The 22,659-nt window shown below is 43.2% G+C and overlaps 1 protein-coding gene across 1 annotated transcript in view; it reads right to left on the bottom strand.

Annotated features, from left to right (window-relative positions):
* SLC1A3 (solute carrier family 1 member 3) overlaps nucleotides 1-22,659 on the bottom strand; it is a 76,896-nt gene that overhangs the window by 50,392 nt on the left and 3,845 nt on the right. Inside the window, exon 3 of the mRNA XM_059417011.1 lies at nucleotides 5,107-5,244. Within this exon, the coding sequence (XP_059272994.1) occupies nucleotides 5,107-5,244 (138 nt within the window). The remainder of the gene's footprint in view (nucleotides 1-5,106; nucleotides 5,245-22,659) is intronic.

Here is a 22,659-nt window from a genome sequence, read left to right as displayed (position 1 = left end):
GCCTGTCACACGGAGGAGGAAGTACAGGCAGGCAGGTAATATTCTGTTTTTCTGGACTTAAAAAAACTTGTTTGATTTTGGATATAAATAGAGTTATTAGTTTTCCAAGGACAAAAGGGCTCCAAAGTTCTTTTGCCCTTGGGAATGTTTAGGCAGAAGCTGGACAATGACTTGGAGGAGATACTACAAGGCTGGTTGGATCGCATAGTGTTTCCAAAGTGGAGTAAATACAGTGGTATTCATTTATTCTGGTGGGACAGAAACCCCTCTTTAATGAACAGTAAATCCATAGTAAGAAAGTCATTCTTTTCAATTCTCTTTCAGTTCCTGTGTTATAGGAGTGACTAGTCTTATTGTGGTACTAAATGCATTTCACACCTCATCAACACCATCCCCTCTCCCCACCAGGCACCTTTTTAAACAATGAGAGCACAGGTGTCAGGTTCTCAAAACCTTTGGCAGGCAATAGTAGCAATCCAGAATTTTATTACATTGTAATTTATAATCTCCCTCACAAGACAAGTAACAGGAAATTTCTGTAATGATTTAAAGCACTGGAAGAAAAGTATGTTGATTTCAAGAACATTATAAGGAAATGAGAATAGGGGCATTAGCCATATAACTTTGGGATGGAGATGCCATGACTCAGAGTGTCAGATCTGGGATCATGTTCCTAAAATCAAATGTCTTTCTTGTTGCTCTGGTTGCCCTCCCTTGTACCCCACTCCCAGAATTGAACCCAGTACTCCAGATGTCACATGACGGGGTAGGGACACCACCTGGACCCAATACTCTGCTCACACTGGCTGGGTCTGGGCCAACTGTTGTATCAACTGCAACAAACCAGTAGCTCAGAGGAGTTCAGCCTGTGGTCACCTAACAGATGTCCCCTAACAGAGGGCCAGCCTTACTCCCTCATGGCTGGAATTCAGATTTGCTTAAAATATCGTGTGATTTCTGGGCAGCTCTCCCCATCAAACCAACACACTTCCTCTTGGGGATTGTATCTTTGTGTTCATGTCTCTCTTGTGCCTAGCTTAGTGTCTGACATTGTAAGAGCTCAGAAAATAGCTGTTAATGAATGAATGAATGAATGTTGAAAGATAACCTCTGTCCATCTTATAACCTCAAGTCCAGAGCGCCCTGCCATGGGCCACAGACACTGGTCGCACTCTACTGCTGTTGGCCTTCCCCCACCCGTCCCCTTTTACTTTCATTATACCCAACTCCACAGAGATCATTGGCCAGGTGATGCTGCCCACTTCCCGAAGGCCAGAGACACAGGCTGAGGTAAGAAATTGAGGAGGAATGCACATTTAGATGAGGCAAGAAGACAGTACTAGGTTTTCTAAAAAGATGAAGGAGGAGGTGGTAGTTATGTCTACACGGCACAACCTGAAATGGAGTTTAATTATTATCTAGTAAATTCAATCAGGATAAGCCAGCCAAACCAACTCATATTTCTGGCATGAAATACCTAGTTTGGCTGCCTGTGCTGACCAAATCAATAGAAATCGGCGCCAAACCTCTATTTTATTGAGTGGTGTGTTGGCACCGACTTACTCTTCTTGTTTAAAAACACAGGTACTAGGTGCCTCGTTAGCGCAGTAGGTAGCGCGTCAGTCTCATAAAAACACAGGTACTTGAGTACAAATCCAGCCATCGGCTTGCTCCCAGCTTCTCTGGCAGCTCTGGAATGTTAACACACACTGGGGATATTTGGAAAGACTGGAATTTCAAATTTGGAAGGAGGAGAACATGGCTTATTGGAGCTTTAGAGCTCCAATTCACAAATGTGGATGTTTCAAGTACGAAAATCTAACTGAGATTTCTGAGTTTAAATAGGACTTTAATATGATTAAATATGCAGAATCTTTCAAAACAAAATACCTAATCCAACCAATGCAATAAGGGCTTTGTGCATTTCAACTTCTGTCTGCAGAAACTCTGGGACTTTTGACTTGAAAGCATTGAGTCTGTCAAATATTTTCCTCCTGGGCAATATTTCTAGGGGAGCATGAGCCCTGAGTTCTGATTCTGCTGTTCCTGCCAAGTGTGGGAAAGATCGGCACAGTTCTGACACAACATGGTTATACCCAGAAGATAGGGAGGAGACATTTCCTAATCACTATTTGCTTAGGTGGCAATAAAAACCTAATTCAGAACCCCTCAAGTGTTTAGTAACATGTCGAGTGGAGCTTTGCATGGAACCGTCAACAGTTGAAGAGGGCCATAAGGGAAACCCAGTGATCTATGGGTGCATCCAGTTAGCAGGCACCCGTTACAATGAATGGCACTGACATTCAAGCCCGAGTGCCTATACTGGTAGCCCAAGAGTTGGTTTGGGCCAACTCTTTGTTAATGAGCTTTGTTTGGCTTGCAATGTTTTGTTCTGTTAATTGTATCAAGGTTGGAAAATCTGGAGGTTCTTAACAATTTTTAGGCTTCTGGACTCTCTTGAAAAGTCAGCAGATTTGGGCCGCGTTGACACGTGGCAAAAATGTTGTCTCTTGTCTATACTATTCTGTTGCTGGACCACTTTCCACTTATCATCATGCTTGTGCCTGTTACTTCTCCTGTCAAAGCAAACTATTTCTCTGTATCAATGCCTCTATCACAGTAAGAACACAAAAAGTAGCCTTAAAGGGCAGCTTCATAGTTAATCATCCCCTGCTTGGCCATGGGAAGCATTTGAGTTTGCTTTTCCATTCTAAAATAACAGTTCTAACTTGGTTCCCTCCCTAGGCAACACATTCTCCGACACTTTCTCCACATTCTCTAGCATCTCCTAGCATACATGGGGGTCCTCCAGGGGTGCAGGCAATTTTCAGAAGTTCTCCCCCCTCGTTCCCATTGGGTCATATCCTTCAACCTCTTTTTGGTTTGGAATCACTGTATTTAAAACCCTGAAGGGAAGTCTTATTGATTCAATTGTTCATTGTAATTGATCACAAGTATTCAAAATACTATGCAGCTTGGAAATTACTGCTTTGAGGTTAACATGTTAAAAAGATCTTTGGCAAACTAAATTATGTCCCTTGCCTTAACACAGTCCCAGAAAAGGGCTGAGAATCTTTTCATGGTCCCAAGTGGCAGCTTCCCCAACTTGCAATTAGGTCACATTTTAAAAGTTCATTTAATATTGGTTGCTTGCAGTTTATAATTTCTTTCAGTATTATAAATGTTGTTAGTTTTTCCATGGTTTACCCAGAAATTTCTTTTTCACCATGCAAAGGGATTGCATCATAGTGGGGTTTTTTCCTGACAAATTATTCAATGAAAGCTTATATTCCTTCAATAAAGTTGGTATACTAAGTATTAGGAAACATCAGGAAAATCCACTTTGAGGTAACTGTCAAGTAAGATTGCTACTAAGGGGAAGTAGTATTTTCTCTAATTGTACCAAATGAGGGCTTTCCTCTTAGAGTGACACAGTGGGTTTTTAGCACAATTACCAGAAAGCAGAAACCTCTGAACCCTGCCCCACCCTCGAAGAGACAGTAAAAAAGAATTCAGAACCCCTCAAGTTTGTGTCCAGGAAGATCACAGTGACTCAAGTCAGATGCCAGCCAGGAGGGATGGGGAAGAGGGACAGACAGCCTGATCCACTAAATAAAATGGTGCATGTGATTACATTCTGTCCTCTCAGTGCTGTTGCAAGAACTTGCTTCCCAGAAAAATGTCACTATGTGGATAATGAAATGAGAATGTGAGCTCACATTAACATCAATCTAGCCTCTGTGATAAAAGCTGGGGCTGCTATGGTTATCCCTGGTCAGCAATGGGCCAGGGCACTTTGGTAACAGCACCCCCCATCATCTTGCCTCCATGATTGTTTTATGGGCACTTCCTCCATGGGAGACTCGTGGACAGGCAATCACTTGTTTAAAGACCTGAACAAGTGGAAGCCAGTAGAGATCCACAAGGCATTGGGGGAAAGGTTGACATAGCTCCTGTCCAAGGAAGGCCAGCCCTCCCAGGCATGTAGTAGTCAGAATCTTGCCCCATGACTTTTTAGTTGTGCTATGAAGTTCTTACTACACAGAGATCTTAAAAAGAGATTATAAATATCCTTGAGAACTCCCTGGGAGGGGAAGGGAAAAGATGCTCAGAGCCAGCTCATATAGAGGGGGAGTAACATGGCCAAGGAGGGACAGTGAGCCAAGGGTAGAAAATAGACCAGGGTCAGTAGTACCTGAGTTTTGGGCTTTAGCTACAAACCCAGAAACCATCCTGCTGGGACAGTGTCTATAGACATTCTTTCTTCATGTCAGAGATGTGCTGTGGGGAAAGAGAAGAGTGGGCAGGAAGGAATGTATAGTAACTTTTTTTTTGCAACTTCTTGGCTCTGTTGGCATTCACCAGTCACAAGACACAAATGACTCTTGAAGCATTTCCCATGCAGGAGTCAATTGCTAACTTCCTGCCACAGAAAATAGCTCCTACCCCACAGATCTTCCACTCGTTGAAAATCCAAGTGTCAATGGACAAAATATCTAGATGGAGAAATCTCCCTCCCCCTCCCTGTTCTCCCACCAGCGTAAAAGGTAACGGGGGTGGGGGACAACCAGAGAAGGAAATGATATCATGCGGGTTCACCAGGAAAAGATAAAAGTGTTGGTGGCAGCAGAGTTGGTGAGTGTGGTGTGGGCATTACCTCTTGATGAGGCTTCCAAGAAGGCTCCCGCTCAAGTCCTGGTGGCTCTGAGAACAAGCATTCTTGCATCAATAGCTAATAGGCTGTCCAACCAGATGTTATCTGGGTGGGATAAGAGGGTGAGAAAACAGACCTGTTGTACGCTGTTGTCAACTAGATCGCTGTGGTCAGAGAAGGCTGGCTGTGTCGTGTTTAGCAGGGTGCCTCTTTTGTAGCGAGGCAGACCAGATTACGTGGTTGTTTAAATCTGTTTCCTCTTGTGATTGGTAAAATACGAGAGTTATAATCATTCATGCATTACTAAGGCCTCTTTTCCATCATTCTGAAGGGACTTTTTTTTTTTTTTTCTAGAACAGAGCATGCATCCAGCAGAAACCTAAAGCATTTGCTTTTCTAAGCGATCTTTTGCAATAAGCACACTTAAAAAAGAACCACACTGCACATGGTACCTGTGACAAGACTGGAGATGATAAGCGGTAACACCAGCATCTGTAACATTCGCATCAGAAGTTCCCCAGGAAAAGAGAAGTACTTGACTTCCCGGTAGCTCATTTTGTAGGGTCGGAGGGTAAATCCAAGGATGGTACCTGAAGTAGGGGGAAAACGGAGAAAAATTGAGTTTTTTTAAAAACTGAAGTTTAGTCATATTCCTAGGGAGATGAGGAACAATCTGGGGAAAAGACGGACGATTTGGCTGGTGGTCACTCCTGTCTGACGGGAGTACATGTATTTAAGCAACAAATATTTGTGCTGCTTTAAGAGCAAGGGGTATGCTTGTCTCTTGGGTTGTAGTCTAGAAGGGTCTGGCTGAAACCAGGGCTGTCAGCAGGACTTGGAGAAAAAATGTTACTGGCTTCAGCAAATGAAAAATTTCTTTCTCTAACTTGAATGCAGCAGAATCCACTTTGACATGGCTCAGGACAGAGTTACAAAGATAGGGCATAACTAGGAGACAAATCATGTATCCACGAACTAAGCAATATAGAAAAAAACCCCTCATAATGAATTTCCTTTGTAACAACAGATGTTAGGACTGCTAGTATAATCACTTATAAAGGGTGGTGTAATTTAATTTCTTTTCCAAGTAAAGAAATTCCTCTTGTTCACATTGTTAATCCATTTTCATCATCTCCCTGTCTGCACACCATGCTTTCTGTCTACATGGTCTTGGTATTACCTTGGCAACTGTATTGTACAGACTCGTTAGTTGCTGGCAAAAGAAGACTCCAAAATGAGCAGAGGCATTTTTTTTCCAAAAAATTTCCCTGAAAACTTTAGGGGGAGTAAGAGAAGGAGAATGCAACTTTCCCCTTAATTTTCCTTCTGCTCCTGGAACTTTAAAATATATTTAAAAAATAACTTTATCTGTAAATTAAATGATGTGCCATAACTTTTGAACTGTTCGGAAATCAACAAATACATTGAGGAAATTTACTCTCTTCCCCACCTTTCCCTATTGCCAAAGAAAATGTATTTATTCCAATACTGTAAATATTTTAAAAACTCCTGTCCTGTCATTACTAAAACATGTGAGTTATAGAGAAATACTGATTTATCTAGAAGTTAGAGTCTGGGGAAGGGGGAGAGAATACTGAGCAGACATGTTTTTCCCAGGGAAGCAAGCAGTTCTTTAAAGGAAACTGAATCACCCTAATTTCTTATGAAATGGGCTTCTTCTTTAAGGAAATGCACAAAGTTCATTTCAGTTGTCACAGCAATTCCAGTTTCATTTCTTGGGCGTCAGCAACCATGAAGTATCTATCCATTCTTTGATTATGTGCTGTGATGATATTCCAAGTAAGAGTCTGAATCTATGTGATTAGGAAATCTGGCTGATCCGGTTTTCAGGGCATTTAGGAAAAATATTTATCGTGTTTTCCTAATGCAACAATAATATGTTCAAGAGAGAAAAGGTGATCTGGGAAACACAGAAAAGAGAGGCAAAAGCCTGCCCCTATTGGTTCTACCACTTAAACAGCAAATAGTTAATGCTCACTGAGCTCTTGCCATACGCCAAGTATTGTCAATGCGCTACTTGTGTTGGTATAATTAACCATCACAAAACTCCCCAGGGGTGGGAACTATCTTACCACCATTGCACTGATGGAGAAACTGAATCACTGTGAACTTCAAACTTGCCAGATTCCAATAGCTATTCGATACCAAAGTCAAAAAGTGACTCAAGTGACAGAGCTTGGATTTAAACCCAGGCATTTGGACTCAAAGCTCACATTCTTGACCACCTCACAGACTTCCAACCTCTCCAGTAGAGCCAAACAACCACTGTTAGTGCTTCTGTGAGTTTCTTCCTAGAATGTTCTCAGACAGAGCTAAATGTATGGAAATCACACAGAATATACTTTTCCATATACAGTCACCATAAGCATTGCTTTTAGCCTCCTGGTATCAGATCCAATGATTGTACCAAATTTATTCAATACTTCCTTTGCTGTTGAATAGTTAGGTTGGTTAGCATTTTTTCATTTTTATGAAGAACACCATGATGAATGTATGAAGGCTGTTTTATAACTAGGAACATTTCTTTAGTGCAGTTTAGAGAAAGGAAATCAGCATATTAAAGGCTATGATGACCTTGATCAATGTTATCAAATTGTTTTCCCAGTGGGTTGGCCCCTCAGTTTAATGCTTTGTTAGTGAATGAAAAGGCTTTAGTATTATCTACCTCTAGGAGCTTAGAGATTTATCATAAAAAACTGTTAGACAAAATTTGCAAATTTGATGAGTAAATAGTATGCATCTTTTATTTCTTTTCAATTTACTTAACATCTAATGAAGTCAACAATTTCTCATAATTGTATATTCTCCAAGCATTTACTAAATCTTAATAGTTGAAGACTTTACGTGTGTGTGTGTGTGCACGTGCCTGTGTATTTGGTTATAAATTTTTTGCATAATAAAGATAATTACTCTTTGTTTATATGTAAGATATTTGCTCTACTTTTCTAATTTGCTGGCCATATATTACTCTAAAATATCCAGGTGTTTTGCATTTTTATTAAATAGGATTTGCACACCTTTTATATTAGGTGATTTCTTCAAGAGTTATAAACTTTAATTTCCTCCTCCTCCCAATTTAGATGAATCTTTTAATTCATTTTTCCTTCTTTGATTGTTTGCTAGCTTTGTTTTAAAATACTGAAACTTTAGTCTTCCTTGAACTTGGTTTGGGGTAAGACATTTAATTCTAATCTTCAGTGTGCATTATTCCACACAGTACTATCAACAGCACATAGGTATTACAAAAGGTGCTGGTAGTATCTAGTTCTTTCCCGCCTGTTCAAACAAAGACCAAGTCACACTGAAATAGCTGCTTCATGTTATAATAAGTAGTTAAACAAATATTTACGAACCTTATTTTATTTCCAATTAAATGTAATTTCATTGGAATTGACTGTTTTCTGATCTTTATTTAAATGCACTTAAACACTTGTCATTCAATGATAATGATGTAAAATGTGCACAATAAATACAAAAAACTCATTTTGGTCATCTGGAATTTGACCATATCAAGATACTAGGAATTTTAGATATCTTCCAAATAACAATTTAAGACCAGGCCTGGATTTACAAGTTCATTTCTAAGTTGGCTATTTGTTATTAGAAATGTACTTACTCAAATACAACGCTGTTTCCAAGGATGGGTAGGATCCTGACTAGTCCAGAAGTTGTTTATTAATTAAATTATTTAAGTTATCATTTAGAAAACGAAAATGGTAGAATAGCTGCTCACCGAATGATACAGGTTTTAGGAGCAAGGGACAAGCCAATGTTGATGAAGGAAGGGGATTAAATTTCTAAATACTAGGTGCATTAGATCCCATTTCCCAAAGTCAAACCTTGTATTCTGCTCTCTACACCCATATCCAGACTCCCTCCCTGGGAGCTCTGTGTACGATCTCTCCTCTCCCCCCCATTCAATCCCACATTCATCCAGTGCCGCCAATTTTCATCTAGGTGCTAGGAGGGAAAGCAGGCCCACTCAGTGAATGGGTCCTGGGCAGTGGTGAATGATGTCTCTCAACTCCAGTCCACCAGGTAGATGTCTAACCGAGCAGCAGGAAAACAGCCAGGGTGGGGGGCAAAGTCTCAAGAGGCGATGATATTTTTCTTCTGTTTTTCCAGTCAACAATCTTCTTGTTTGGAAGTGTAGTCCTGGCATCACCTACTCTAGAATGTCTCAGTTTCTTTACATTCTCCAGTATGGAACCCCTGTTTTCTTAAAGCTCTTCTTTATAGTAGGGACAGCAGATAGGAGTCCCCATTTCTTTCTTCATAAGGGATAGTTTTAGGTCAAAAGCTTTGAAGAGAAGAGTTATTTAGAGTGACAACACATTGCAAATACTCCTTGAATCAGTTTTGCCCTTGACTGAGCTTTGCTCTGTTTACTATCTCTGGGTTTACTGAGTGAGCCATTTCTACTCCTAAGAAAGAGGAGATTATATTGGGAAGGGGAATATTTATTGAGCCCTTAATGGGCTCCATGGTGGCCTGATTCTCATATGACTTTATGAGGTAGCTATTATCATGTCTATTCTTAAAAAATGAATATACCGATTGATGCTCAGAAGCCCGTTAACCTGCTCAAGGCTAACAGAATTAGTAAGGGCTTGACTTGGGAATTTTAAAGAAAAGCCAGAGCACTTTCTACTATACTCTAATGCCTCTTGAACACAGACATATCCTTGGAGCCTGGGCCTGAGGACAATCTGCTCCTGGGTCAGCATTTCCAACCCCTGAACTCTGGAAGCCCTTTAGTAATGATTTTAGATCTGCTAGAGATGTCCCAGAGACACCCAGCACATGCTGAAACCCATCACAGGTCCTTTTACTTGTTGAGGATCTCACAATTCGGCTATCATAGCACTAAGTCACTGTTGAAAATGGTTCCACTGAATCCCTTTTGATGGAATGATTGAACTCAATTTGCATAAAGTTTATTAATTAAAATAGCTTGCCACTTCAGCCCACTTCGCACATCGTAATCCTTGGAAACCATCAGTAACAAAGCCAGAAAGGACATTAAGTGAAAACATGCTTCAGGTTCCCATGTTTAAGGACAATCGCTAGCTGTCATCAACTACACACAGGATACCCAGCCCTCACAAAAACACTACCTCACAGAATCACTGAGGCTAGGACGAGTATTACCCATGCCTCACAGACAAAGAACTGGAGTCACTGAGAGGGTCAACTGCCAACCTCACCCACTAGAACAGGGTGGGGCCTCGATCCATGCAGAGAGCGGTCCAGCTGCCTCCCCATTGCCAGGTGAATGGCTGAGGTGGGCTTCACGCCCAGGCTGTCCAGCTCCAGAGCCCAGACTCTCACCCGCTATGCTGTACTCCTCACCTCTCAACAGCCATGGTACTAACTTAAAGCGCCTAAGTTTAGGACACACTATCGTGCCTCCCTTTTTGTTCCATTTCGAATTAGTTTAACTAATAACAGGGCCTGAGGTGAGCAAAGGTTTTGTTGGTGTTACTTAATGAAGTCAACATCCAGCTTTTTTCACTTCATTTGTTGAGTGAATAAACAAAAGACATTTTTGTTTTCTGGCTTTTGCTCTACCAGACATGAGAGGTGAAGCCCTGGTGGTAAGGTCAGCCGGCCGTCAGCGTCCTATCAAGAGGAGCAACCGCTTTGAAGGCGAAGACTGGTTTTGCGGGGGGTGGGGGGGGGGTGGGGTGTAAGCAGTTCAGGTTCCTGATGACACAGCCCAGCGATGAAACAAGTCTTCCAGAAACATCCTCACATCCTGGTGCTCAGACTTCTCAAAGCCCTCTACTCTCTGCCCTTCCCACAAACTAGAGGTCCCAGGGTGGGGGTGGCCTTCCTCACTGTGGTGAAGCTGCTCTCACAGCCTCTGCAGAGCAGAGGCCTCTGCACGTCCTTGAAGTGCATTGATTGAGGTTCCCAGAGCTAATAAAAACCTTGATGGCCCGATCTTTAATGCAAAAGAACAGATCCTTTAGTATTGATTACTCTGCAAAAGTGACGAGAAAAATCAGAATAGCCTCCCCACGGGCTTAGTTAGAGCTGAAGTCAACTTTGCAGTTTGCATCTTGTGGCATTATGTAACACACAGATGTCACGATTCCACGCGGACTGCTCATTCTCAGTCAACAGTCTTCTCTCATTCCTGTTTTGGTATTTTATCATATTTTTGGAATCTAGGAAATATCATAACTGCAACATTGAGGGTGATCAAAATGAACCGTGCTGGTTGACTGCGATAAACAAAGATGCATTTTTGTTTAAAGATGTTCTCCTAATACAAAAAAAAAACCTCAAGAAGGGAGTCCTTCAGGGGTTCGATGTTTTCCCTAGAGAGTCTGCACAACAAACACTTCTTTGGAAGATTAAATATCACTTCGCTTTTCTAAACTAAGACACCAAGTATACACTAGAGCCTCAGAAAGAACATACCACTGCAGGCTTCCTTTTGAAAGCCAGACACACAACAGCAAGTCAAAAGCTAAAGACGTCTTTAAAGAATTTGGCCCATATTTAATCTGATAAAATGAATGAAAATATGAAGAAGCCAGAAAATATGTAAGAGCAGAAAAAATGAGACATAATTTGAAATAAAATTTGGACCAATTCAACTTTTAACTTTTGATAAATGTTGGAGTTCAAAATAGTGAAATTTTACTCAAGTTCCCCTACCGTATTTCCAAACTGTCACGAACAGATTGGCAAGAAATCGAAACAATTCCTTCTAGAATTACTGCTCACCATACAAAATTCTCCAGAAGAAGACTAGTTGCCCCCAAAAAACTCAGATCCAAAGGGAATCTAAAAGTAACAGTGGCACTGATCTTGAGAGGAAGACTTCGCATTTTGGGGCCGCCCTATGAAAACTACGAAATGTCCACCTGGGGTGAGCCAACTCTCGCTTCTAACATTGATCTGCAAACCAGTCAGCGGGCATTCAGGCTCCTACCCAGAATAAGCTCGGCCTGCTGATCTTTAGCCACAAAGGGTACCATGCTGTCTACTCGTATGCAAGATGGCTCAAGAAAAACAATGATTTCAACATTTCTGTTGGTAGTGCACACTGGTTTCATGCGACAAAATATTACTATTTCCCGGGTAGGATCTTTTCATTATGTAGCAACAATAACAACAACAACAAAAGCACAGGACTGAATCCTCCACCTTGCCAGGTTCTATTGGTTAGAAGCAAGTCACAGGTCCCACCCACGCGCAACAGGTGGGCTGCCCTGGGCGGTTGGGGGCTGTCCAACAGGTAGAGGTCTTTCAGTCTCTTTGTCAAGCTGCTTCTGGTGTGGTGTAGACACATGTATAGAGAAGATGCTCTGTGGTTGTCTGGCGAATGAATGATCTTGGGATTGTAGTCCTAACACTGCCTTTAACTCTTCATGTGATCTTTCCTAGGCTTCATTTCTGCACCCCCCCGCCCCAATTTATAAAGGAAGATGCTCCAAGATTCAAACATCATACTCCTTCTTGTCCCGGCCTATTACATAGCCTTCCAACTCGTCTCCCTGCTTCCACTGCCGTCCTAGAGCAAATACCCCCACCCCCACCCCCATACAAAACCCAAGTATTTCAAAACCCAAGTCAGAGCATTGTTACTCTCTGTCCGCTCATGGCTCCCTACATCACATGGGGTAAAAGCCCAAAGCCATGTGATGGCTGCACCCAGCCTGCTTCCCCAGCTTTACCATATTCAGAACTCTCTCCCTCCCCGCCCTGTTTCAACCTTTGCCTCCTCATGGTTGCTCCCCATCAGACACGATCCTGCTTTATGAGCCTGGTACTGGCTCTGCTAGCTGCTGGGGACACTCTGAAGAAGTTCCCAGGTTTACTTCCAGACGTCGTTCCAGTGTCCTCTTACTGCCACTCACCCTGAACTTTCTTCTCGCTCTGGTGACTTTGTTTGAGGAGGTCTTATCACCTTCCAAAACACAATATAATTTTCTAATTTTGTGTGCTTGCTTTCTCTTGTCTCAGCCTCCTCAAAGGTAAGTTCCAAGAGATCCAGGTTTTTCTTTCCTGAGGTATTTGTTTTTGTTCACCGACATATTTTAAGCCCCTGAAAAAGTGTCTGACACATAGTAGGTGCTCAGTATACTGCTGATGAGCAGACAGCGTGGCTCCGTTCTCTTTCAGATGCCGGAGCCTACAGTGCTGGCCCCATCCAACACCAGCCCCCCCACCCCGCTCCTGCCTCGCAGCTGCGCGCATTTACCTTTACGGAATGGAGGAGTTTGGAGGAATCCTGTAGCTCCTGCTTCACAGTAAATCCCGTTCCCCACCGTGTTCTGTGAGCCCAGTAGCCCACCCGCAGGAACCCCCCTTTCTCCAATCCGTGATTTCTTTCTCATGATTTGTGAAACTGGGTCTCAATCCAGTTTTTATGAGAACCACGATTTCTCTATTGCATAGGTTTTTAGATTGACAAAGGAGGACTGAAAGCTCCTGATTCCTGCTTCTCCCACAAGTCTTGTTTTTGTTTTTGTTTTTGTTTTAAATATGAAGGAGAGCAGCTGTGAGGCTATAGAAAGATCATGGACTGAGATTTCAGAGATGAGGCTCGGGGTCTGACGCCGCCAGCAAATGATGCTGGTAGGTACCTGCCTTTAAGGACTGAATCGTCATATCAAACCTGCAGGATTTAATACCACCCTCTCACAGAGGAGGAGGCTGAACTCTTGAAAGAGGAAGCCGCTTGGTCTAGACGACAGGGCCAGTGCCTGATGTTGGCAGAATGGGGTTGCAAACCGAGGTCTGTCCATTTCCACAGCCCACCTCTTCAAATCACGTCATCTCCTTGGAGCTCTTTTGTGGTTTTTTGGGGGTCCACAAAATGGGAAGCATAGATCAGAATAGGCAGTATCTAAAATCCTCTTGAACTTTAATATTCTTGGTGAAATGTTTTGAGTTTAAAAGAACCATATATATACATCTATCTATCTATATACAATATAAAATAAATCTTAGCTGTTTTATTATGAATCTTGTTTCTTCTCATGAATTCTAAGGTCCTTGATAAGGCATAGAAAGGCATTGTTTAATACGTCAAAAAGTGCTTTGTCAACTTGGCCGTCACAGTTAGCATGGCAGGTAGGCAATAATGATTCGAGGAATCAAATAGAAGTTTCTATTTTAGATCTTGGCTAGCTTGTAGTCCAAGCTGGAGCAGTCATGAGTCTGTCTCATGCAAGCTCTTTGAAGCCGGTGACATAAAATTCCTTTACTTTATTTTTACAAGAAGCGCAAGGGCGTAATGGTGAATTTACCTGCCCAAGGGGTCTGCTGCTCCCGGTCTTTGATTTCACCCCAAACTTCCAGGCATTTCCTGGAGAGAAGCTACTCTGTGGGAGGCAACCTTTCAACCCTCCCCCACTCCCCTGTTCCCACATCCTTCAGCGATTTGGGCCGGGCTTGGCTCATTCTTTTGTGCTTTGGTATTTCCTCTTGGTGGAGGTGGGAAATACCTGCTCCAGCCTTGTTCTACCAGTGGTGCCCAGAGGAACCAGCCCTGGGTCACTGATGCAGACGCGTCCACATGGCAAGCAACTCGGAGAAGACAACGCTGTCAGAAGAGCCCCAGGAGTTCTGAAAGCCTGCGGCTTTCTCCCTAAAATGGCACTAACACAGGCTATGTGAAATGGCATTTAAATTTGCAGATAATCTTGCAGTTCTTTTTAATGTCCAATCCATTGTCATTTAAAAATTATTCTACTAAGATCATTAGCATCTGTTGCATTCCTTTCTGGTAAAAAATAAAATGGTGTTATGAGTGAGTAGAAACTGTAAGGGTGGTTACAATTCTGGGGATGTATCCCACAGATATACTTTACCTGGGGAAAATAACTTTTTTACAGGATTACTCATTGTACCATTTAACAAATATATCTACGGTTGGAAACAATCTAAGTGCTTGTCAATTGGGAATTGCTTAAAGAGATGATGGTACACCCATCTAACACACCCCCAAGAGAGAGAGATGAGGCTCTTTATGTGCAAATAAGGCACCATGTCCAAGGTGTATTGTATAGTTAAAAAAGGAAGGTGTAGGGGCGCCTGGGTGGCTCAGCGGGTTAAGCCTCTGCCTTTGGCTCAGGTCATGATCTCAGGGTCCTGACACTGAGCCCTGCATCTGGGCTCTCTGCTCAGCAGGGAGCCTGCTTCCCCCTCTCTCTCTGCCTGGTTTTCTGCCTGCTTGTGAACTCTCCGTCCAAAAAAAAAAAGATCTTTAAAAAAGCAAGATGTAAAGCAGGCTATATACATTATGCCAGCATTTGTATACAAAAGGCCAAAAAGGGACAGATACGTACTCATTTTTATACTCATAAAATAATTCTAAAGGCACACGAGAAACTGATAACAAGGTTTTTTATATCCTTTTGAACTTTTTATTTTGGGCAATGTAAATATATTTCATAAATAAAATGACAAAATAAATAAGCAAAAAAATTGGCTTGCTTAAAAAAAAAAATCTGACTGAATTCAGGCTGTTTGCTTGGCTCCATCTGAGGACCATGTGACTCTTGATCTCCGGGTCATGAGTTTGAGCCCCACGTTGGGTGTAGAGATTAGTTAAATAAATGAAAAGGAAACTTGACCAAAAAAAAATTTGACTGAATTCCAATCTACATTATTTCAGCTAGATGGTTGGATCTTTCTAAAAAAGTCCCTTTGGGTCTGGGTCAGTTTCTCCTCAACCTCGCTTTGATTTGCTTTAACAATGAGTTTACTTAATTTGGGCCATGGAGAGGAAAGTCACTAGCTGTGCTCGGATTTCTAGTGAGTGGATCACTTTCTGACCAAACAGTTCTCCTTTTTCTGGAGACAAGGAAGCAAATCTGAAAAAACTTTGCACTCAATCATCATAGGATTACGTCGGCTTCCACGCATTAGCCCTTGCAGTAACAATGCACCAAAGCTGCAAATGCACCTTGTAAACCACTAGGCAAAGGTAACATGCTCTTTCATCATCCATCCTACTGTGCAAAGCACTGCAATGGCAAAACTGACAAAAGCCCTGGGAAGTCTATGGAATCTCAGCTTTTTTTTTTTTTAAAAGATTTTATTTACTTATTTGTCAGAAAGAGAGAAAGTGAGAGAAAGAGGCTGTACAAGAAGCAGGGGGAGTGGCAGGCAGAAGCAGACCCCCGCGGAGCAGGAAACCGGATGTGGGACTCCATCCCAGGACCCTAGGATCATGACCTGAGTTGAAGGCGGATCCTTAACTGACTGAGCCACCCAAGTGGCCCCGGAATCTCAGCTTTTTTTATATGGCTATTTCATTTGCCTTAAAAAAAAGCAAATCCAAGAGGACAAAAAGAAAGAAAGAAAGAAGACAGCTGTGGTTATAGGCAGTCTGTTAAAAGACTCACAAGTTCCTTCTCCATCCGTCTTTCACCAATCACATTCAACAACAAGTTGAAGGCAGCGGCAAGCACATGGATCCCTGGGGTTTGGCCTTACTTGTTTTAAAGATGAAATTTCCAGGGATGCATTTGTCTCAAAGGACGAGAAGGGCAGCGATTGTCCGTCTCTCATTAGGGACAAATGAGCTTCATCTTACAAGATCCTGAATGGAAAGTCTCTCACTAATAGCCCATTGTTTTCTCTCTGGGAAGCAGAAGCGGGCTGTGGCCTGGAATCATTGTTGGAGAACTGGAGAAGTCTCTTTGGGGTACAAGAAGAATGGAGGTGCCCTTTCTGGAGACAGGGGACTCAGTCTTGAAATTCAAAACTTAAGGGTGCCTGTTAACTTGCTGCTCCTCCATTTACTTTTGAATCTTTGATAGGATAGAATCTTTGATAGTGAAAAAGGAGTACTTTCCCACTCTTGTCTTAATTCATCCAGGGAATATCTTCCTTTATCTGGTTTTGGGGGTTTTATTCTCCTCTTTTTGGCTTCAAAACCACTTGAGGACCTCTCTCGACTGGGCATAGTGATGGGTATATTCTTGGGTTAGGGAGTAAGCGCTGGGCAACTTTGTTAGCACGGAAGCTGGACCCAAACTCTTCATTTTTATACTGGGCGAACACAATGTCTAAACTTCTGTGCCCTCGGTGTTGTGTTTCCTCATCTCACAGCAATGAGCCATCTCTCACCTGCCAGACCAAACAGCTGAAGAATGGTAGCACCCAGTGTTCCATAAATAGCAAGTGTTCCAATGCCTGGAATGCACGGCTAGGAGAGGATGGGGCTTCAATTTCAGTTGCCTTTTCCAGGAAGCATAGGCTCTTTCCTGCCTTGTTGGCTCTATAGCAAAAACAGAGGCTCACAGCTTTTCTCCTCTGATTTATGAGGGATGGGCAGAAGACTGCCGGGGAGAGGTGCCTTCGGCAGGGGCATGCCTCATCTGTGGGCTCCCAAGCTGGTTACCCCACCCAGAGTGCAGGAACACGACGGTCCTCAAGAATTTAACGGGAGAGAAGATGGCTGCTTGTGCATGGGACAGACTGACTAGACGAGTCAGAAGATCAAGGTTTAGGATAAAGTTCCCTGCAATCGTACAGCGTCAAGGAGTGGAAAGAAAACATGGGTGTGTTGGACTCCATCCGTTCTGCTTTAGAGGAAGGCAAATCAGACTTTAAATGATAGAATTTTGGAGTTGGAAGCAGACATTAGTTGAAACGCGAGTTGCTGACGAGGAAGTCTGTGGCCCGCAGGTTTGTCCGGAATCATAAAGTGAGTGAGTTGATGGCAGAGATGGGTCGATAATCAGGACCTTCAGACTCTCGGTGCTTTCTCGCGGGCATTCCGGACAACAGCGGCCACTGCTCAGGAGGACTGACTGGCCCTGGACTTGCTCTGCTAGACAGTGCACGGGGCAAACTCTTTGTAAACTGGAGCACCTCAATGATGCAAGGTTTTATTACTGCAGGTAAGTGTTCCAAACACACCTACTTATTGGATAAACTACTTAAAAGAGAAACAAACTTGAAGTTCCCTGTTTGGTTTGCTCCTCATCTGAACGAACAGGAAGAAAACAGCAAAGTAAAATCCAGAGATAATCTTTGAGTGACATCAAGTCCTCTACCCCTGTACCAATTCTCTTAGGAACGAGCAGCACTCCTCCCAGATTTCCAGAACCTCTCGACTAGCCTGTCCGGACTCTGACAGGGGTGGCAGGTAATGGGCCGTAGACCCCAAAACACTGGAGAAAAGGGAGAAACCAGGGAGGTGGGGAACTATCAGATTGGTCCCAAGTGGTAGGAACAAAAATTGTGTACTTTAAAAAAAAAAAAAATTTATTGAAAACATTTTCTCAGCAGCTCTCCTAGCCAGAGGGAAGGGTCTACTGTCCCACACGCCCTCCATTGAGCAGCCAGTATTGTGATGAGCGCTGTCCCTGGGGGATTACTTTCTGCTTGGCTCAGGAGGCCAGGTGGGTGAGGGACAGATAATGACAGTATCACTTACTACAGCCTTTCATCTCAGCCTTTCAAAGCCCTTTACAACCACTAAATCTCTTCCTACAAGTCTTCTTGGCCCTCTTCTCTAGCCAAGGAAATAGAAGCCACTTCTTCTAGACCTCAACCAGGGGGCCATCTTCTCCCCTTGCTGGCCTGTCTTCCCCACCCTGTTGGCTCTCAGGTCTCTAGCAGACTGCAACGTCAAATCAGTGTGTATGTTCACCTGGTGTCCCAGCGAAGATGCAAGCAAAAAATGAGGGGTCTATAGTTTCTATGGATATTCCACCTGCCCAGCCCTCAAGGAAATTATTAAAGGTTACATGGTTGTAAGTGGTGGGACTGGAATATAAATCTTGGCAGAGAGGTGTTACAGTTATTCTATTTTACATGGAAGGAGGCTCAGTTCCACAACTGAGGACATAAACCTAAACTGTCAGACTCCAGATCCCACAGCTCTGATCCACTCCCTGACACCGTCCTGGACGACACCCCCACGACAGGAGGCAGCTCCCTGAAACGCTATTCGAGAATGAAATTGAGGGCCAGGATCCACGTGGGCCGTGAGCACATGTCAGGTATTTATTATTGCTGTCCCTGACCATTTTTTTTCCTGTATTTCTCCTCCCTGGAGGAGAAAACAACGCAGAAGAAAATCACTAGTCCCTACACTCTACCTTGGTGTCCCTTCTCCAGAGCAGGGCATGGTGGATCCATGGCTTCTCAGTTCATGAGGCCTAACCCCTTCCCTCCCAGCCCTCTGGCCCCAGGAGCTGAGCTCTACAGCACCAGCGGACGGCCTACCCCAGAAGCACCCGCTCTCTCTTCTCATTTCCGGGGAGTGTTGAAGAAACCACAAATCCCAGCCTGGAAATCTTTCACCATTCTTTGGATTGTTCAACTGTGTGGAGATGCCTGTCTCTTGGTAAGCAGAGAGGCTACCCACATGGGGGCCACATGGGGCCCGCACCCTTAACTCTGGCCATCGGCCCCTTTGGTCCCATTTCGCATCATTTCAGGGTGGCCTGGCCGCTGATGGCTAACCACATCACTAAAGCTGTCTGACTGAACTAACTGACTCGGCTAGATAATGTGTATGTGCGCAAGGCACACAGTACCATTATGGCATTTCTGGGAGATTCACAGAGAAGCGCCCTGGAGTTAACAGGGTTCTGAGAAGAGTCTCACTTACAGAGTAGCTTAAGCAGGAGCACAACCTGCTTCACGATCATCATTCGTTTAAAGCTCAAAGACAGAACCTACTAGAAGACAGACCCTGGTTCAGTCTCCATATCAAAATACCTCCAAAATTTCCCTGCAGAGCGAGCCTGTTGAACTCTACCTCTGCTGGGGCATTCGCATCTTAAAATCAACACGTCACCCTTCCCATTCTTGCCACGGTCTTCTTCCTGTATTCTACCCCCACTGGTAGCACTGGCACCCGCAGTCACCAAGTCAGAAACGGGAGCAGCGGCCTGCTGTCCCGCTCTTTCGCTAATGCTCAGGAGCAGGCCGCCACTGAACGCAGGGCTGCCTCGGGCACTGCGGTCCCAATGTCACCCCTCCTTTCCCTCACTCTTGTCCTTGGGTCAGAACACACCCTTAGCTAACTGATGTCATAGGAAGGGACATGACCCGAGGGCAGGGACCAGCTCTGGGAAGAGTGGATAAGAGTCTAAACGGAGGACCACAATTGGTCGATTTGAGTCCCAGTCAATATGCATCAGTAGCAGGAGAAGTTTCTGAGCCGCTTCCTTATCTGGGACAGGAGAATAAGAATACCTCCCTCCCGGGCTTGTTCTGAGAATTAAACCGAGCTCCTGTGTGAACAATACTTACAACAGTGCTTGGCACACGGTGTAAGGGTCTGCGATGCCTATAATAGGTGTAATGGTAGATGAGGAGACCGAGGCTCAGAGCAGCTCAACACCTGCTCTAGGATCATACAGCTATTAAATCGTACAGCTGGCATATCTTTCATCAAAAGCCACACCCACACTCTTTCCCACCACAGGATACATCTAGGACCCACGTGTTTCTTTCTTTCTTTCTTTCTTTTTTTTTTTTTTTAAGATTTTATTCATTTATTTGAAATAGAGAGTGAGAGAGAGTGCATGAGTTGGGGGGCAGGTGGAGAGGAGAGAGAGAAGCAGGCACCCTGCTGAGCAACAATCTCAGGACCCTGGGACCAGGACCCGAGCCAAAGGCATACGCTTAACTGGTTGAGCCACCCAGGTGCCCACCCCCCGACATGGGTGTTAATAAGAAAGCAGAACCTCTAAAGCATCAACACAAAAACCATATATTACATGGAACAATATGGATAATATGATCTCACTTAAAAAATGTTTAGAGATTTAAAAATTTAAATTTTTAAATTTAAATTTTAAAACTCCCTGTTACTACCTCTGAACCTTGTCCATTCCTTTGTCATCTCATTTTATCCATCTCTCCTACTAAAAGACCTAAGGGCAGAGACTCCCCAAGGCATAGCATAGGCCAGATACCCAATATTCAGTATTTGTTAAATTGCTGAATAGCCCTGAAACTTTAAACAAAACCACACATTTATTTAGCAGACAAAAGATAAGAGTATACAATACACAAATGTGGCAAAAGCATTCAAATCATACAAGCACTTATTTAGAGGAAAGTAATATTCCTTCTATTCCATTACCAAACACCCAGCTCCCACATCTCAGAGGCAGCCACATGGCCGGTTTCTTGTATATCCTTCAGCGATATCACTGACGTCACTGAATTCTAGTGCAACTGACATTCATTGCTGAAGAGTATTAGGGAATGGTGGGAAATGCTTTATACACATTGAGTCAGTATGTTTTCTTTTCTGAAAAATCACCAATTTTTCTCCAACCCATATAAAGGACAACCCAAACGAAAAAGGTGTGTGTGTGTGTGTGTGTGTGTGTGTGTGAGAGAGAGAGAGAGAGAGAGAGAGAGAGAGACAAACCACAGAGAAAGGTGCTAGTTTCTGTGTTCGGGAATTCCCTCAAGTAAAACCACCCTCCAAGTCTATGCGATGCTGTTTAATTTCCTTCCCCTTGCAGCTGGTCTTATGACCCATTTCTGCAAAAATTTTTAGCCTGAGATTTCATTTTTTACTGTGCTATTCGTTCCCTGGACATGGAAAGATGGGCATTCTGTGTGACTTGAGCACAACAAAGGACTTTCCCTTTTTTTTAGTGAGGTGTCTGAAGCCACTCTCATCCCACTTACCACAGTATGAAATGAGAAAGTGCTTCCTGGAGAGAGAAAGATAGTAACCACTCTCGTCAGTGTGGTTTTTGTCAGACAGATGTCTGCAACAGCCCTAGGAGACACTTTATCTAATGCTTTAATAATGAACCCTCTTAAAGGGACTTAGCACTTGGCAATGCCTTCTCTTAGGTTGCTAATTTGTGCCCTGTTACGTTGCTCTGTAAGAGCATGGCACATTCAGACTTTGACATCACTTAGAAATGACATTAGACAGTAGGTCTTTTTTTTTTTTTTTTTTTTTTTTTAAATTAAAAATGATTCAAACCTAAGAATTTGGTTCTTCTCATCTCCTCTTTGGGGAAAATAACTTTTCTTCTTCCTTGCTAGCATCTACCCAGTTTTTTTCCTATTGCTGCAGCAAACAGATTACAGAGTTGAAGTCCAGACATGTTCTTTTTATTCTTTTAGGGCTGATGTAGACATGGTACCCAGGGACAAGCTAAATGGTGCCTTTGTTTCCACTGGGCCCTCAATGGAAGACACACCAAGAGATAACCCAAGGAGTCTTCCTTCTTTCCTTAGTCTGTTTGCTACTAAGTTGTCTATTTGCCTTTCCAAGTCTTTGGTGTAGACTCAGTGGTCTCTCTGACTGTCAATGAGCTCTTTTTATGTGCTTCTTTGTGCCTTCTTGTTACTTCTACCTCTTCAGTTTCCATTAGTAAAGCCAACCATGAGGACATCCTGCCAAGTTATCTACCCTGGCCCAGCCAACTCATTGCGGTTCTCACAAATGTTAGGTCCTCACTGGGCTAGGAAAGGATCCCAGAACTAGTAGAGAAAATGGACTATTAAATCCTGGCATTATCTTCCTACTATTAGAGATTTGTCTTTGTAATCGCTTAGGAAATTGCTTCTCCACCAGTCTGCCTCCCATGTGCGGGTTTTATTACTTTCCCTTCCTCTATTCTTTAACTGAAACATTCCTGTTCTAGAAATCGAACTCTTGTGTTTAGAACGCCGTTTTGAACAAGTGTTTCTGCATCTTTTCCGAACATACTTCAGTATTGCTGAGCTCTGTTATTAAGGGTGTAGGATTGCAGGATAAATGAGTATTTGTTCAATGAACGAGAGGGATGCGGCTTAATCATGTATAGGAGAATTATAAGTTTTCTGCGGATTTAACTGGGTAAATCATATAATATAGTAAATGACAATGGTATGGGAATGCATCTAGCATTGTTTGCTAATTGGCCTCTACGAAGACTTCGCAATGTTTCTCTTCCGGCATCTCTCACAAAACACCAACTAGTTCACAGAACAGGAAGGCAGGATGGCTGGCCTGGATAGCCTGAGCCTGACTT

This window comes from Mustela nigripes, chromosome 12, assembly GCF_022355385.1.
Source record: "Mustela nigripes isolate SB6536 chromosome 12, MUSNIG.SB6536, whole genome shotgun sequence".
NCBI classification, from domain to species: Eukaryota; Metazoa; Chordata; class Mammalia; order Carnivora; family Mustelidae; genus Mustela; species Mustela nigripes.
This window is presented reverse-complemented; position numbering and strand designations above follow the sequence as displayed.